Source organism: Rhamphochromis longiceps, linkage group LG3, assembly GCF_057381845.1.
Source record: "Rhamphochromis longiceps isolate RC_006_pf linkage group LG3, R_longiceps_female_GT1.1, whole genome shotgun sequence".
NCBI classification, from domain to species: Eukaryota; Metazoa; Chordata; class Actinopteri; order Cichliformes; family Cichlidae; genus Rhamphochromis; species Rhamphochromis longiceps.
This window is the reverse complement of record NC_140559.1, coordinates 32,021,794-32,039,741: the sequence shown is the minus strand read 5'-3', so window position 1 is coordinate 32,039,741 and position 17,948 is coordinate 32,021,794. Positions and strand designations below refer to the sequence as shown.

Here is a 17,948-nt window from a genome sequence, read left to right as displayed (position 1 = left end):
TAACGTTCACACAAATTCATGATTCGATGAGAACAACTAGGCGTTAGCATCTTGCCCAAGGATATTTGGCATATTTGCAGCCAAGGACTGAACCACCAACTTTCAGATTAGAGTAGATGATCTGCTCTACCTCCTGCGTTACAGCCACCCCATTTCTCCTTTTAACTCATTAGTGGAAGCAGCCTATAAAGCACTCCAACACAGAGTATAATAATTGGACTCCCTGAAGGTGCAGCACCTATTTTGTGTGGTTGAAACTCCACCCAATTGGATGCAAGTTTGTTGCAGATATAAACAAAATCAAACTGTGTGTGTATATATATATATAAATAAAAAAATAATGGTCTCCCCTTTTGAATCTCCTCTATGCCTTTGGCCCAAAACCGGTAACGGCAGATGGCTGCCCCTCCCTGAGTCTAGTTCAGTTGGAGGTCTGTTCCTGTTAAAAGTGACTTGGCCCCTTCAGAACATTGACAAGTGGTCCACTTAGGGGGTCGTCCGATTTCTGGGGTTTTCTATCCAATACTGTAGGTTCTTTACAGGAAAGAGTGGTTTGAGTTCACTGTTGTTGTCGATTTGTGATATCTAAATCACATTAAACTGAACTGAAGGGAAGCTGGATCTGCAGGAACACCTGAATGAATCTGAAACAGCATAGGCAGGTTATGGACATGACTGCATCCACCCATCAGAGAGGTGTATAAGTTGCTGCAGTTGCTGATTATAAATTGCTGTGACCGTCTTTAGAATTGCAGCTGCAATATTTACCCTAACTTTTAATAAGGAGACCCTTCAGCAGCAATAAGTACGACTCCACGTGGAGTGTAGCGGCCTTTGTTTATGTTCTCCTTTCAGTCTTTATCAGATTGTCTACATCACCCCTCAACTCCTCAGCTGAATCTCTCTCACGGCGCCGACCCTGGGGTTGTACCTTTCTGTTGTGTTTAGTTTGAATGTTAAGATTTGTTTAATAAAATGCACCTCTACTTGTGCCCTCCTTTTCCTCCAGGTTCTCATTTTCACTGCAGATCATCCAGAGCTTTACTTACTCCACTGATGCAATCATTGATGCTGATTATCACTTTAAGGAGTGTTTTTAGAAGCCATTACATTTCTTAAACTCCTTCCTGCTCAGCATAAGTCCAGTCTGCGAGCCAGCCGATCAAAACATCGATTTATTAAATGCCTGAAGCCTCACACAAGATCAAAAGATTATTCAAATATTAATCCACAGTTTTCTAATATCCTGATGCATTAGAGCTGGATTAATTGATTTTCTCTGGGCCACTTGAGGGTAGTGCAACAACCTGAAAACACACCACTGATGTATTATCACTTTTTAGCATTTTCACGGGGAGTGTGTGTGTGCAGTCATTTGCACACCCGGCAGACAAATAGCAAGTTTTTCTACCAATAACTACACAATTCAAATTGCACAGTCATTCCTATTAACTGGTGTAGCTTTAAGACTTTGTGAGCATGAGGGCAGACTCAAAGATTTTAAATTTGTCATTTGCACAATTAACACCAATAAATTGAAGAAAAGTGTAACACGCCCCAAGTGTGCAGTGGTCTGAAATGAAAATACTGGATATCAACACAAACACATACACTTGACAGCCCTCATAGAATATGTAAGCAATGAAGGTTATCTTTATAGCGCAAATGTTGTTGGTTGATACAGATGATATGATACAGACAAGGTTAAAGATGGAAATCATTTCAAAACAAAGAGCTAAAAGAAGCAAAAAATTGTCTGAAATGTGAAGCAACTATCTTCGCAGTCTTAGATCGGCATTCTTTTTGATCACCAGCAGGGGGCGATACTACAAAAAAAATCTTCAACCCTATAGAAGCCAATGGGGTAAACAGTCCTTGTTCTTGACTTCTGCAAACCTTTCCTGATGAATCATGATGTGCTCACTGACTTCAGGTCATACTAGATAAAACATTACGTGCATTTTGTAAGTTCTGGGGAACCTAAGTTTCAAAGGGAGGGATTATGCATGGTAGTATAAGACATGTCAATCAGCCAATAAGCAGCCAGTTTCAGTGGGATTTCTATATTGCTTGTGACACCTGGTTCCAAATTATATAATGTCGTCTGGGATTAATAAAGTATTCTTATTCAAAACAGGACTTCAGACACTGGTGTGTGATGTCAGGTTAGCTATGTCCATCTTTTCCTGCCTCCCATATCATCTGCAATAATAACAGAATTCGTTTTCACATGTCATATTGTATCATTTCAACAACGAGACAATTGGCAGTTTTAAGTTATTTTAATTTTTGTTACACTAAAATATTAAATAGTTATTTTGTACTTTTACTTCAAATTTCCAAGGAAATAACACTTTTTTACTGATATTTCACTATACTGTGAAGTTTGTCATCAATGACATCAGCTCACTGGAAAAGAAAATGCCCTTCATTAACTTTTATAGATGCCTGCAAACAAAACATAATAGTCAGTATTTTTTTTCTATATTGTCGGAAACATTGTTATCACAAATGAAATAATTTTGAGGCTATGTCACCTAACTGTCTTTGCTCTGACTGAAGGCCAGGTACTAGTTTGCTCTTTGTCACCGGCCTTTGAAGTGTGTACTTTAACAAAAAATGACACAACATTTAGCATATTTAACATTTAAATATGCTAGACATCTCAGGTAAACAACAAATTCTAAATTAGAAGCTGTACTTATTTTATCAGTGGTGTTTCTACGATACTCCCCCTTTCAGTTCAGATCGCTGAGGGTCTTTTAAAGTAGTTTAGTCCAGCCTCTCAAGTGACCACACAGTTAAATCAAGATGTTTACTGGTGTATATTTTGCTCAGTCTCACCACCCTGGTGTTTGCTTTGGGCTTTGCTGGTCCCTTGTATATTTTTAACTGGCCTGAGACAAAGCTCAAAGCAGTCTACATCGGCACAAATAATTATGATTAGTAACTAAAGTTTAAAATTAAATTGTGTGGTAAAGTAGAGAAGGCCGCTGTCAGCTTGTAGCAAAGATGAAAGACTTAAAGATCGCTATATCGCTGTTTGTCTGCAGTGCTGGAATCAGTTTTACAAACCACTTTTGGAAGTGAGCAGGAAAAATGTTGCTCTTCTTCATGTTTAAGGTGTCATGAGGAAGGACTCCTTGAAAAGCTTCTGATTATGATTACATGATTACAGTAAGTATCACTGCTGTTGTCAGCCTTATAAAAAATAAAAAAATGCTGTCGCTCTCCCTGGGTTCACGGTCTCTGTGCTGCCTCTCTGTTGCTTGCTTTGAGTTTATCAGAGAGGAGAGTTCTGCCATAAATTACAGCCCTGCGTGGCAACTTCACTGACATTCATCTTCACTTGCTGTGTTTGCAAGCTTTTCATTGAGAAAAATAACGGCGATCTGGGCTGTATCCTACAATACGAATCCACTAAGAACTATGTCTCTTTCATGGGCTTCATGCACTTTCTTTAATGTGCAGATTTAAAGCCTAACTGTTGGTGAGGTGAGGCTGGAGCTGATGGGTGGAAACTCATTCACCTGCCCTGCTACTGAATCAGCTTCCAAAACACTTCTATTTTTTTAAAGAGGCTCTGTGATATATGTATATATCACATATATACTGTAAAATAGTGTAAAAACAGCATAGTTGGCAAACATAGGAACTACTACAACTCATAGTGGGGCTGCTAACTTGTGCTGCTTTCTGGTGAAGCAGCGGAAACACTGATGTTGGTGGCGATACTCAATATGAATATTACGTTAGTGTGATTAAAAACATGGATGCATCATTTCCATGTATATCACTAGTCTGCATTCAGCCCAGTGTGTGTGAATGTTAGATAGAAAGCACTTGCATAGAAAAACCATAAAAAAGCGCTTGTATGAATGGGTGAATGAGGAATGTTATGTAAAGCGCACTGAGTGCAATTACTAAAACTAAATTTCTGCCATGCTTTAAAGTGGCAACAGACAAATCCTCTTTTTTAATTTATCATTACAAGCTGACATTTTCATCTATTGGGCAGTAAAACATGACGGTGAAACACCATGGGTCCATTTTGCAACACTGCAGTCTGAAGATTGGTATTTCCATCTGCAGTCATTTGTATTTGTATTTGCTCTGTTCTCAGACCAGCACAGAACAGAGCAGGTATCAGTAACAAACAATATGACATTGATTACATCAGACTAGGGCTGGGCGATATATCGAGTTTTTTTAAAATATCGATATATTTTCATACGAGATATAAGATGTGACAATATCGTTTATATCGATATAGTCTATGTTACGTTGTGGAGCCGCAGGTTTGCCTCTCTTTCGTCCACTTTTGTCTCTACGAAACGTTACTCGGCCTCGCCTCTCCTTCACTGAACACAACTCCGCCTCCCCCATAGCTTCACCTGCAGGCAATGACAAGATGAAAGCGGAAAATCTCCGTTAGCGAGTTACCGCGGATCGCCCCGTGCGTGGGGCTGGACGGCGTCAACGTGTTAGCGAGCTAACCGCGCTAACGACATGCGGGGCTGCACGGCCTAAAATCCTTTCATTTTCTCAAAACTCGACAGTGCGCCTTATGTATGAATTCTGGTTGTGCTTACTGACCGCGAACCGATTTTATGTGGTGCACAGCGCTCAGCAATCTGTCAAAAAATGTTTTAATATGACTTTGCTAAGCTAAGGAGCTGCACCGCTTGATGGAGCCGCCTCGCGGAGTGATACGTACTGTGCTTCAACGTAATATTACCGTACTGTGTGTGTATAAGGACCACAAATGGCACCTGTTCAGAGACGTGGTGCAGCTGTGAAATCTGTCTCTTTGTTATTATGCTCAGCTTCTATTAGTTTACATTTTGACTGCACAATTGTGAGCTTTTTGTTATGCACAAAAACAACATTGTTTTCTTTTATTTATGGACCATGATTATTTAATAAATGCTGATAATTTATTTATGAGTAATTTCTTCATGTACATCTACGCTGTATGTAAAGAAAATGCCCGTGTGACATCTGGGACACAGTGTGACTAAGAACTCTCTTTTTGTTCTTAACTTATGGCTTTTTAAAAAAAAATATTGAGATATATATCTTATATCGCCATGCAGCTTAAAAAATATCGAGATATGAATTTTGGGTCATATCGCCCAGCCCTACATCAGACACATCAATTTAAGGAGGGGTTATGAGTGGACAGGGTTGCAAAGCAGCTTGCAGATGTGCAGCAACTGTAGCCAGGCTAAAGCAGCTTAAATAGCACACACTACATAAGATCTGCCAATGGCATGCATAGCAAGGTATCAGCTGAACCACCAGCTGATGTGGCCTGACATTAAGACGAGCTGGTCTGCTGGGGTTGTGGTTGAGCCTGACTTCATGTTGTGCCTGAGTTTACTCTACCAAACAAAAAAATTAGTCTCCTTCAAAAACAACCAAAAAAGGGAAAGAGTGAGAGTGATTAAAAAACAAAACTGACAAAAATATCCATCAAATAATGGATTTAGCATAATAGAAGGTGCTGCAGCAGTCTAAAAGACAAACAAAGGCAATGCAAAGCAGAGGAGGATTTAGACTTCGTAGGCATGTAGAGCCTACGATGTAACCATGGCTGACGTGCTTGTGTGCTGCTGCATTATGTGTTGATTACAGCGTGGCCGTGTCCAGATGTTTCAGTGCCAGCAGATAGAAAAAAAGGAACATTTTTTCCCTCCTGTCTTTGTTGCACTTTTTTTTATTCGTTCGAAGGGAAATCATTTTTGTCCCACTCCTTTGTACATTCCCTCACGTCTACTCTGATTGTTTCAACAATCTACCTCCAGGAATCTGCTGTCATTTGTGAATCCTTATATTGATGCTATGTTCATTGTTCCTTATACTAAGAGGATGACTGCTATTCTCTCACTGACAAATTCAAAAACTGCCGTGAAAAAGTAGCCGGAAATGCACGGGAGGAATCGATGGTACTGAACAGGCCAATCACAGTAGGAGCTTCAGAGGTTACTCCTAGCAGACCTTGACGGGCTAAAGAGTTCATGTGAAAACATATCCAAATCCCAAATTGTGAAATGTTTGCTAATTCAAATGAAAAATAAAACATCCTTGTACTTTTAAGATCTAAATGACCAACTGTGTCTTAATTTCTCACAATTACTAAAATCAAACAGTATTAAAGCAGTTGTCATGTCATCCTCTGTTACTGGAATGTAAAGTAAGAAGACATTGATTTTTAAATACTAAATTGATGGGCTGGCACTGCTAAGCACTTAACTGTGCACCTGCTGTCCGAGCTCTGGCCGTGACATTATGATTACAGGATGCACAGCGGTTGACGTCGTGACATTTTGGAATGCTGATTTATTGCTGCTCTGAGGCTTTCTACTGCCAGGACAGCTGCCTAACCAGAGGGCTTTTTTATGAAAAAAAGAGGACAAGGACGGACAAAATGAATAAAACAGTCAAATAAGAAATAAGAGGAGGTGATGTCATCCTGCTGAGAGACCAACAAAAACAAGACCAATACTTTTAGCTGGCAGCTATTCATCACACAAGCTGATTTTTAAGTGCGTGAATGTGTGTGTGCTTGCATGTGTGTGTTGCAGGTAACGGTGTTTTTTCTTTTTTTCTTTTTTGATCAAACATGCATAATTTCTCTACTTCACCGCTGACAGTCGTATATTAACCAGAGTAAAATTCAACAGCCTCTGCTCATGCCAACCCTTTGAAGTCGCCTCACCAAGCGACTTCAAGAGAAAAAAAAATCATGATGAAATTCTGGTGAAATTTCCCTTTTAAATAGATTTCCCAGATAGATAGAAAGGGAAACTCATCCCCATTTTAGTCCATCTGTTCCTCATTCAAGCATATCTATGTGCCTTCACTTATTTGCCTCATTTCCTCTCCCTCCATTCGTCCAATCATTCCTCCTGCCTTTATTTCCCCTGACCTTGTTCTTCCTTCCTTAAAACGTCCCGCGTTTCTTAAGCTCTCTCTCCCACCCCCATTTATCCATCCCTCCTCCCTCTTCCACACAATAAATATCTTATTATTCACCAGGTTAAAGTGTACTTATTAAGGAAGAGCTGAACGAGAAGCCAGGATATCGTAGGCAACTCAAATAGAAGCAAAGACAGTGTATAGAAACCAGAATAGTCCTCATTATTATTAATAGAAGTCTCTTATTATTATTACCGTTATTATTATTACTAGTATAATTGTTATTAGGATAAAATAAAGTTCCTTGGCCCTTGTTGGTGCAGAGAGAGAGGGTGCAGGCTATTGACAGCAGAGCAAAGGTTCCATGCTGCTTCTGTTCATCCCAGTGATTCGGTCAAATTTAAATCCATTGTTCCATGGTTAAAGGGGACGTTATTCCGTGTGCCATCTCCTTCCATTCAGCTGAATGTAAAAGCATAGTTCAATTCAAATTCCACTGGTTTTAAGATGATTTAATTCCATTTTTATTCCGATACAGATTCGAAGTTTGGTTAAAGGGAAAGAAACCATTATGTGAAACTTTCCAAACAGGGATATTTCCTTTTTGAAAAGTCACTTTGAATCCTTGTAATCCCATAATAATGATGTGTGTTTTAATCTTTCGGAAAAAAATAAAATGAACTCCTTTGGTCTCATGGTGGCATGTGTGGAAAATGGCAGATGTATATAAAGACAGTTTGGCTTTTTGAAGGTTGTGAAGATCAGACAAAAAGATGGGGACTGCCATCGAGAGGGAAAAATAACTCCTAACAGACCTTCATCACAAAACAAGAAATCAATGTAATTTGTCCAAGAGCTTACACTTAAGTTCAGTTAAGTTAAGTTCAGTATTTTAGTAGCTCAGGTATACTTAGCTCCATTTGGCAAAGTACTTATTTGGGATGATTGTAACCATCATCCTCCCCAACCCCTTTAATGCGGACCCCAGCATGTCAAAGCACCACAAAATTTTCAATGCAAAACCTGCCTCAAACTTTTCCTGTAATTTACTTTGTCCTCATTTACATCCTCATATTTTTAATTAGATACTTTTACCCCGATATGAAATTCATATTTCCTTCTCTTGTGTTTTATTCACAATTATTCATGAATAATTCATGAATATATATATATATATATATATATATATATATATATAGCCAATTTTAAATATGACATTGTGATATAATTTGGAAACTGTAATAGCGACAGTGAGAAAATGCTATCATCTTACATAGTTTATATTTTGGCAGTTAAACATCTGCGGAATTGGATTCTAGCAATGAATGTTTCTTATGTATCCATGGATGAACGGACATGGATTTCTGTGACACTGAAGAAAACTTGATGATAAATGACATTTATCTGTGTTTAGCTAGGTAGCTAGGCTCTCTTGGAAATTCACTCAATGGTGAACTTGCGTGTTTCCATCTTAAAAAATCCCAGACAATGTCAAACTGGTGATACTTCAAATTACTGGAATGTTCTCCAAACAGGTTTTATTGAGTTCTCGCAAGCAAGGTAAGTCAGCTCAATTAATTAGCGACTTAACTCCAAAACTTTTAAGCAATGAGGTTCATGCGATAGCGAAAGGTGTGTGTCTGAACCCTGAAAAATCCCAGACAACGTCAAACTTGAGATACTTTGATTGTCTGGAATAAGTTTTCCAAATAGATATTTATGGACTTTTAACTGAGTTCTAGCAATTTATCTCCAGAACCTTCCAACAATAAAGTCCACATAATAGTGAAAGTGTCTGTTTAAACCCTGAAATATACCAGACAAACTGTCTCTATGAACATCTGCCACTTTAGGATGCCCTCTGTGGTGTTACCATGACGATCAAGTCAATCCTTAGAACCTGCTCCATTCTCGGGTGTGCTGCATTCTAGAATTCCAGAATCCCAAATCCATCCAGGTAAGTTCTAGAACGGATTCCACCAAATTCTCCGCCCTCTCTCTCTGTCTCTCTCCATCTCTGTATATATTCAGCCATTTTGCAAACAAACAAAAACAGTTTGGTAGTCCCTTTCTTCTATAGCTGTGTAGTGACGGAGTCCTCTATGACCTCGCAGCTGTCCTCGATGACATCATCGCAAGGTCCCACCCAACCGCCCATCATCATCACCCCTCCTCCTCCCCCTCCTCCATCCACGCTGCCATCACCCGATCCTCCCATGCCTCCACCCTGGAAAACGTCCTCACTGGAGTCCAGGAGGCGCGAGCTGGACTCAGACATGTTGGAAGCACAGTGCAGGGATTGGCAGGGGCAGGGGGGCGGGAGGGGCAGTGTCAAAAGCGAGTCTCGCCCATTCGTTCTCCGAGGAGAGAACGACGGGTTACTGATGTCAACAGAATGGCCCATCTCGTTCAGGTGAGTCTCGCTTCTGGTCACGTTGCTGAGTCCGAAGTCGGAGTGGCTGTGGCTCCCCAAGGGGCGGAGCAACCCGTCAGAGATGGTGTAGGAGACTGGGGACTGAACAGGGACAGGCATGGGTGGGGCTTTGCGTTTGGAGCGGGAGAACAGGTAGGAGAGGCGTTTGAAAGAGTCCGTCTTTGCACTTGGACCTGATAGGCGCTGCAGACGGCTCCTTGTACGAGCGAGTGATGATGAGAGTGCTGAAGAGAATGATGAAGATGACGACGGGACAACAGAGGTGGAGGATGGAGAGATGACGGTCGTCTTCAGCCCATTGCTCTTTGGTTTTCCCTCCTCTTCCTCCTCCTCTGTCCCCCATTCAATACCTTCCTCCAGCTCCTCCCCACCTACCCCCCTTTCTACCTGGGTCATTCCAGAAATAGAACGCACCAGTGCAGACACGCCGAGCGTTGGTGTCGGCTTTGTGTCGTCTTCTGCTGGAGTCATGAAGGTCACGCTCTTTGATCTCTGGACTCCCAAGCCTCCTCCGGTGCCTTCACCTGACTCGCTGTCGTCCTCAGATGCCATGGCACCATCATCTTTCGTTGTCTCACTGGAGGAGGAGTAGTTACGCCGAGGAGGACGCCGGTTCCCAAGGAGATCTAGGACCTCGTAGCGGAAACTGGAGATGTCTTGCTTCAGCTCCTAAAGATAGACATGAATTCATAATGTAAATCCTAAGGATATAACATTTCTTGCTATGAGAAGCTAAAATTGAGGTTTAAAAAAAGTAGCACTTCTACTTTTCATTCGGAGGGATGTACTGTTAATTCTAAATCCCTATATCAAAAAATATCTAATATCCAGAGGAAAACCAAGAAGTAAAAACCACAGAAAGGGAAGGCGAGGGTGAGGGTGAGGAGGGTAAGTGGGAGAGATGAGGCTGATGACTGGCTGAGAGAGGGGAGGTGAACCATTAGTTTGTAGAAGCAGAGGGTGAAGAGGAGGGTGATGAAGAGAGGAAGATCAAGGTCAAGAGACATGCAAAAAGAGAGGAAAACAGAGTGGATAAATCCTGAAAGTGAGTGTAAAGAGACTGGGGTCGGTGGAGGGGAAATGACGAGAAGCAAACATTTATTCTCAGTTTAGTTGGCATCAATGAAACTTGTAGGTTTAGTCTCAACTGCTTAACATAAAAGAAGAGAAAATAAAGGTTTAACATGGACAAAATTAGTAAGTCTGTTAACCCAACAGTATTAAAATATCAGAAGCTTCAGGGTTTACTCAAAGTTTCTTAAACTGTATAGCCACACATCTGACACCAAGTACTTCTGTACTGAAGATGACAGTGTAACAAGTATTTATGGCAATGCTAATAGCTAGATAGCCTGCTAGCATTGGTACTGTACTGTACTAATGATATAGCTTCCTCCTGCTGATGGAAAATTTGTTGGTAAAACTGATGATGAAGTGACCAGCGTTCCAAACTCAACTTTTTTGACTGTTATGAATACATCATCTTGGGCAGTAAGATTGCAAGTCAGCAACAACATAGTGCGACCCAACTTTGGGAGACACGAGTGGCAAGAAAGGGGTGAGATAAACTCACTGATGTCTCACACCCTGTACCCGATATCACCTTTGCAAATATCCTATGACCAGAGGTGTGTTATATCTTGCAATACAATTGTAAAGAACAATTCCAGGTGGTATGGTCCAAAGTGTCACTTAGCACTGAGTTGTATTTGATTTTGGGGAATGATACTAGAGCACTTTCTTGTGGTTTTTGTCTTTAATGTCTGTAATTGCCATTGTGTGGCATTGTCAGCAAAATATAATGCTAGATCAATGGAGCAGCTAACTTTCTCTGAGTAAAGAAAGAAAGAAGAAAGAAGTGGAAACGTTATTCTTCACGGTCTTTAATGGGTCAAACCCTTAAAACCCTGGTTCTTCCACTTCCTACAAGGTACTCAGTAACTTGAGACCATGAAATCATGATTTATTCTCCACACTTCCAATTTCCAAAGGACCTTGAGAGCCCTAGGACATACCCTCGTGTTTATTTGAACTGTCATTTCTTCTAAAAATTGGTTTACAGTACAATCTAAATCTGTATAGCGACCCAGACATTATGCGATATCTATATTTCTGTGTATTTTCATGGAACAGAGACAAATTAGATCAGTTTCTTCTGACTGAGAGTTCCATCATGTTGTTTGTTTGTATTTTTTTGCTTCAGGCCATCTTTACTTTAAAACAACTGTTAACAGTTTCCATTTGTTTATACTCCAAATCTTTTGCTTATTTGTTTTACAAACAATCTGCATTCGAATTGCTTTGAATTTCTCTTCATCATCCGTATGATGTGGGTCTTCGTACCCAGTTTTCTTACATAATAGCTAGAGGCTGTGGATGGGCGGGGCCAAGCAATTATTTGTAGCTGTTTATTTAGTGTGTATATTATGTAATGTTGCTTTGTTCTTTTTAAATTGAGACCTTTAGGACATTTTTGGAAAATGGGATTCTACATCTCCAAAGATTAGCCTTTTAATCATTTCATCACAGATTAAACGAATTATATTCCTTAAATCAGTTGGTTTCTAGAAATGGATAAGCATTGAAGGGAAGGAATTGCCTCTCCCTTTTCCCCCCAAGAAGAAAGTAAAACAACTATTGGAAGATTTTCACTGTGTTGCTTAGCTCTGAAGCATCCACCAGGGAGGAGGGCTGATGTTTATTCCCATTCAGATCACGTGCATCATGAATTTAGCCTGTAGCTTTAATACAGAAAATTACCATAAATGCCTGCATAAACATGCACTCTGTTTACTGTAACTCGCTGCTTGCTGCATTTTTCTCCTGCAAAACAGAGAGCAACAAGACCCAAATAACTCTGCTAAAAAAAAAATCCTTTTTGTCTGTCTCACCATATGGGATCCAAATGCTTCACTGGGGAGAGTAAAAACTGACTTCAGCATGCACCTGATCTTAGCTATGTGTTTTTAAGCACACAAACGCGCACTTTCTGCACAATTACAACTCCCGTATTCTACATTAGTACACACAGAAGTACACGAGCACACTCGGGGTGTGAACATTGATTGAGTATGATGTGCACCTGATGTTGTTTTTGCATTGAAAAACCCAGAGGAACTTTCCACTTCAAAGCCCAGGCTGGGCTCCAAGGGCTTCATGAGAAACAGACTCGGGAGGTAAAAGCAGCTCAGAATAATTTATGGCCCAGAATATTTTGGAAAGGCAAAGAAGCTCTCTTCAAGGGTTATTGACTTAATGGCTGGTATTGATGAGAGCTGTAGATTTGGGGCAGGAGGTGGTTATTAAAAATCTTTTGATAAATCTCAGTAGAGACGAAGAGCAGCTCTGCATCTGGTATCAATGAAACCTGCACTATTATCACAGCACTAACATACATAAACAGTTGCTGTGCTCTGTTTCTGCAGACTGGCCTGTGAAGCTTTTAATTACAGATTTGCTGCAAACCTGAAGAAAGATGGATTTTACACTCATTACTTACAGCATGTGAGAGGTGTTCTGTCTTTATTCTGATCACCCACCTTAAAGTTTTCCTCTGTCAGTCCCTCGTCTGTCTTGGCACTGCGTATCATTGCTGCCACGTACCTCTTCACCAGGTTCCGGATCACTTCCTGTTGGAGACAGGTGCCATAATTTCATTGCTAGCATGTGGTTGTGTTTTTGTGATGGACCTGTCCAGTCTATGCTAACACCTGCTGATAGCTTCACACTCCACCCTCTCTGTACTCTCAACTGCTCTTTCGTTGGTTACAGCCAGTTCACAGGTCATTGTTGTTAATATCAAATCAACCAATCACATGAATTTAGGGCATGTAGAGATTGTCAAAAATCAACAAAGAACTGGGGTGCAAGGCAGGAGGACAATCAACCCCCACCCCTAGGGGAGGAAGCAAGAGTTACTGAGAGTGAGGGGCAAACAAAGGGCAAACGCACACTACCTTAAAAGGATTTGGGGGTCAGGGTGTCAGCACCCTTGGCCACTGTACTAGTGTATTTCTATTGTGGGGGGGAGGAGACCAGAGGTTATAACTGTAACTGTTGTGTGGAGTTCTTTAGATCAGCCTTTAGCATAGGACTGCATAGGAGTGCAGTGTGCTGATCTCCAGATGCATCTGTAAGAATAATGGGTAATAAAAGGATTGTGTAAAACATGGAAACATCTCAGCGTGATCTCTATCAGGACCAAAAGAATTGCAGAGACCGGCGTTGTCTCAACAGTTTCCAGCAGCTTGTTGAATCTGTGCCATGAAGAATTAAGTTAAAATGCTAAATTGGGGTTTTTAAAAAGCCGCGAGAGTGTCTTGTAGTTCTTGGACGTTTAAGCTTGTATGTATCTTCTCTGTAAATCCCTCCAAACAAATCGCCTCCAAATCAAGGATGTGCTCCTACTGAAAAAATAATCCCTACAAAGAGAAACTTCACAAACTTACTAAGTACTTACTATACTGGCTAAATCCATCTCCATGATACACTGACTTTTACTGATTTCTAATGTACTGAAAACCCACTGAATCTTTATTCATTCAGATATTATATTGTTGTGCTCTGTGTCTGTCTGAGCTGTGTGAACATTGCAATGCAGCACAATTCAACCCTGTGTAGGAATTTAAATGTTATTGTCTCATTAAGTAATCAGCCAATGAGGCGGGTCACCCTCATTGATTTACAGACCAAAGACAAATTTCACAAGCATTTGGTGCTCAGTGGGTGGCAATTCAAACCCTGACACACTGCAACAGTGCGCGCACACACTAACACACTGCATCCTCCCACAGTCAACACCTGTGCCTGCCAAACAGGACGGTCTGGCATGCTGTCACTCTCCGCCTCTGCCAAGACACACCACACACTCTTGTTAAAATGCAGGACAGATTCCTGCAGCAAACCTTAAAAAACATGGACGGATATCAAAGTAACAATCAGCACTGCCAAATACAAAGTACTGGCGTTCCTGCGTTTGTAGTCCCTGCCAGTGCTGAGGTGTCAAAATAAAAGAGCTCAGTTTTGGTTGATTTGCTCTACTAATACTGAAAAAAATCCCCTTAAAGCTGGACATCAAACGGAGGGTTACAGCTGCCAAAAACAATACACGGTTTCGTTTACTGAAAAAGGTGCTCACTGTCTTTGTAACTCAAAGTAGAGCAAAACTCTCAAAACACAAATTCACTTGGATTCACAGTAATCAGACCTTTTGCTATTCACGAGATGAAAAGCACACAAGCTTTTCTCTAGTGATTTTTAAGGCCAAGGGGGTTAAAAAATTCTCAGGTGATAATAGTTACCTGACGTTCAAGAGAAACAGTGAAGATGTTTCAGAGCATCTGGATTACATTGGCCTTATCAGCGAGCCTTTACTGAACCCTACAGCACCCTTGAATCATACACTTTAGAATCACAGATTCACTGGTTTTCAATGTTGAAGCCTCAACATTTGCATTATGGCAGCCAGATGGAAGTACTGGCTTTCTGTAGCCACATGTGGCCATCTTTGGACAAGAGTCAAACAAATGGAAGCGAGACCGAGTAGTAATACAAAGTGGGGACTTTACATATAACTCAGTGACTATAAACCTGAAGGCACTGAGTTTGCTGGCAAAGCAGTGTGGGGAAAAGTAGTAAGGACACTCCTACTGTATGTCAGTAAAGATGAAGACTGTGCAGGAACTACACACCTGGTAGTGCTGATTCTGCCTCAGACTGTCGGCATGACGCTCCTGCAAAGAGAAGAAATGTTGTGTTAATACATGGTTTTCCACATTTAGCAAAAAGTTCTTTTACTCCTGTATCTCCAAAAATGTGCACTCCCTTACAACTAAACTGTACCCTCACTTATGAGCGCAGGGAACGCCCTCTCGCCACCAAAGACCAACAAAGCCTACATAAGGAGGCAAGGAGGCAACAATGACACTTTCATCTGGTATATTTGGGGTCAACTCCTCTATGGGACCATTTTTATTAAGGTTTGGCTCTTCTTCTTCTCGCTGCTGTACCCTTTTAAGGGTTACTGCAGCAGATCACCTGCCTTTATCTTACCCTATTCCCTAGCATCCTCTGTCACTTAACCCTTTGCATGTCCTCCTTCACTACACCCATGAATCTTCTCTGTGATTTGGTAGATTGTGTTAAACAGTCTGGTCACTGCCCTCTCTAATTGACTCCATACCTCCACAGGATTGTCATGAAGCATAAAAAGTTGTACAAAATGCTTTGAGTGCCCAGGTAGAGTAGAGAGGCACTATATAAGACCCAGTCCTTTTACCAACCACTCTTCAACCTCTTCAAAGCTGCCCTCACTTCCTCCTCACTAATCCTCTGCACCTTTTTATTCACCAACTTTCCTCTTTTCTCCCTCTCATTTTCTTATTTTTCATAAAAAAAAACACCTGCAAGGTTTTGTTTAGAGTGTACCCTTTAACCAGATTACCCTTCTTAGAAGTTTCACATCCAATTTTTTGGGTTGTCAAAGCAGTTTGGGGAAGCTCTGGCTACAATATTTCGACTTAGCTTCTGACAACAAAACCCAATTTGGAGCGGGTGGGCAAACGTTTCTGCCTGTCACTGTTTCAAATACAGGTAAACTGAAAGAAAAAAAACTTTGCTGAATCAAAGGATGACAGCTGGTGAACTGAGCCCGGAAATTTGCTAATGTGTCCCCTCTTTTTGCTCTCCACATAGACTGTTTACCTTTGAGCTAGTCGAGCCTGTTCAAACGCGATTGTGCCACAGAAACGAGACTACAAACAGAAACCACAAATATGCATATTCATATCGGTTTATAGAGATCATCATCAGGATGATAAATCTGACATTTTTATAGAGAGTTTATCTGTCTTCTAGTGCCAAACTGAACCAAAAGCAGCCAGGTAACAAATTGATTTTGGGAATTTCATAAGAAAATTAAGCTTTTACAATCCTTCATACTAGAGAGGTGCCGAATAATGAATTTCATTTAATCATTTTTTTCCACTCAAAACTATTATATATGTAACAGTTTAAAGGGCCAAGTTATGCCCTTCATTCACATTTCAGTGCTGTCATCCAGAATCACAATCATTACAGTGGCAGAAACGAGCAGAAATGTGAATCTCTCCTCTATAAAAGGCTTTTCTCACCTTATCCAATAATAAATTAAATCGAGGCGAGCATGCTGGGAGCATGAAGGTTATTTTTAGCGGGCTACAGCAAACCAAACCTAAGACACAGGACTTGTCACTCTGCTGCAGACTTTGCTGAACTCAAGAAGACAAACAGACATGAATACGTGCAGATTTCGCAATACGATATCACATATAGAATAATAGATAAATCGAGGTGAAACCGTTAAAGGAGTTCAGAAAAAAGTAGAGAAAACATCTGTTTTCACATCAAACCCATACAAGTAACCACTGCACTAAAGTGACAACAGGTTTAAAAAAAAAAAAAAAAAAGCTCAGAAAACACAATAAAATATATGATCGAATTTTTCCTTTTTATTATGAGTCATTTTACTTTATGTGTATTGTGTGCTGATGTTCTTGTAGCTAAGGATTTTAAATGCAGGATCTAGACAGTTATCTGATCACAACAAATTAAATAATATTAATAAAAAACAATAAATCTGCAGTTGGCAAAACACCTCCCACCTCCACCACGACAGCTCCTCACTTTCCTGCTGTGTGACTTCATGTAACATCTACTGTCACATATGTCTGCGCTGCTGTTCTTCCTGCCTCTGGCTTTCCACGTTTGCCTGCTCGGTCCCACAGCAAAACATGAACTAGTCATAAAAAACAATCTGTGTTTGTGATTCAGATGAGTTTGAAAAGAATGCATTTCAAATGGAAATATATTTGTTATCTGCAGCACGTGCACTCAGTGGCCCTTTTTTGGGTACAACTGCTCAATGCAAAACAGCATGGGCATCACATTGAGGAGGAAAGGAGATTAATTAATTAATTCTCTGCTTGGATTTTCCCACACAACCATCTTTAGAGTTTAATGAAAAACTATCCAGTGAGCAGCAGTTCTCTGGGAAAACAGAGCAGAACGGCCAGACTGCTTTGAGCTGATAGGAGCATAAACTCAAACAACCACTCGCTACAACCAAGGTATGCAGAAAAGCATCTCTGAATGCATAGCATGTCAGACCTTGAACCAGATGAGCTATAGCAGCAGAAGACCGGACGCCACTCCTGTCAGCTAGAAACAGGAAACTTAGTCTATTACTGTTATTTCTACCACCTCAGTGAAACTGGACAGAAGACTGGATAATAGCTTCCTGTCTGGTGAGTCTTGATTTCTGCTGAAACGCTGAGATTGTAGCGTCAGAAGTTGGTTTAAACAACATGAAAGCAGTGGATCCATCATGGTTCAGGCGGCTGATACTGTGATAGCATTGGGAATATTTTCTTGGCACGCTTTAGGTCCGTTAGAGCTTTGTTTAACCCATTAAAACCGCTGTGAGCACAAACTACTGTAACTCCTGAACCAATTGAAAAATTTCAGCAGTTCCTGAAAGCAGCAAGTCTGTGCTTTTCAGTGATATGAGAGTCACGGTAAACCCATGCAAGGTGCCTCCTTCCAAATCTCGGCAAAT

At 40.7% G+C, this 17,948-nt stretch overlaps 1 protein-coding gene across 2 annotated transcripts in view; it reads right to left on the bottom strand.

The window, feature by feature from the left end:
• Positions 1 to 8,199: 8,199 nt before the first annotated feature.
• The window catches only part of trpc5a (transient receptor potential cation channel, subfamily C, member 5a), a 109,470-nt gene continuing 99,721 nt past the window's right edge, over positions 8,200 to 17,948 (bottom strand). Inside the window, exons 15-17 of one of the 2 annotated variants that reach the window (XM_085394393.1) lie at positions 15,046 to 15,087; positions 12,895 to 12,984; positions 8,200 to 10,024 (exon numbers count right to left, since the gene is read on the bottom strand). In XM_085394393.1, coding sequence (XP_085250519.1) covers positions 8,996 to 10,024; positions 12,895 to 12,984; positions 15,046 to 15,087 — 1,161 coding nt within the window. In that variant the 3' untranslated portion in view covers positions 8,200 to 8,995. The remainder of the gene's footprint in view (positions 10,025 to 12,894; positions 12,985 to 15,045; positions 15,088 to 17,948) is intronic. The other variant, XM_085394401.1, reaches the window with a different exon arrangement.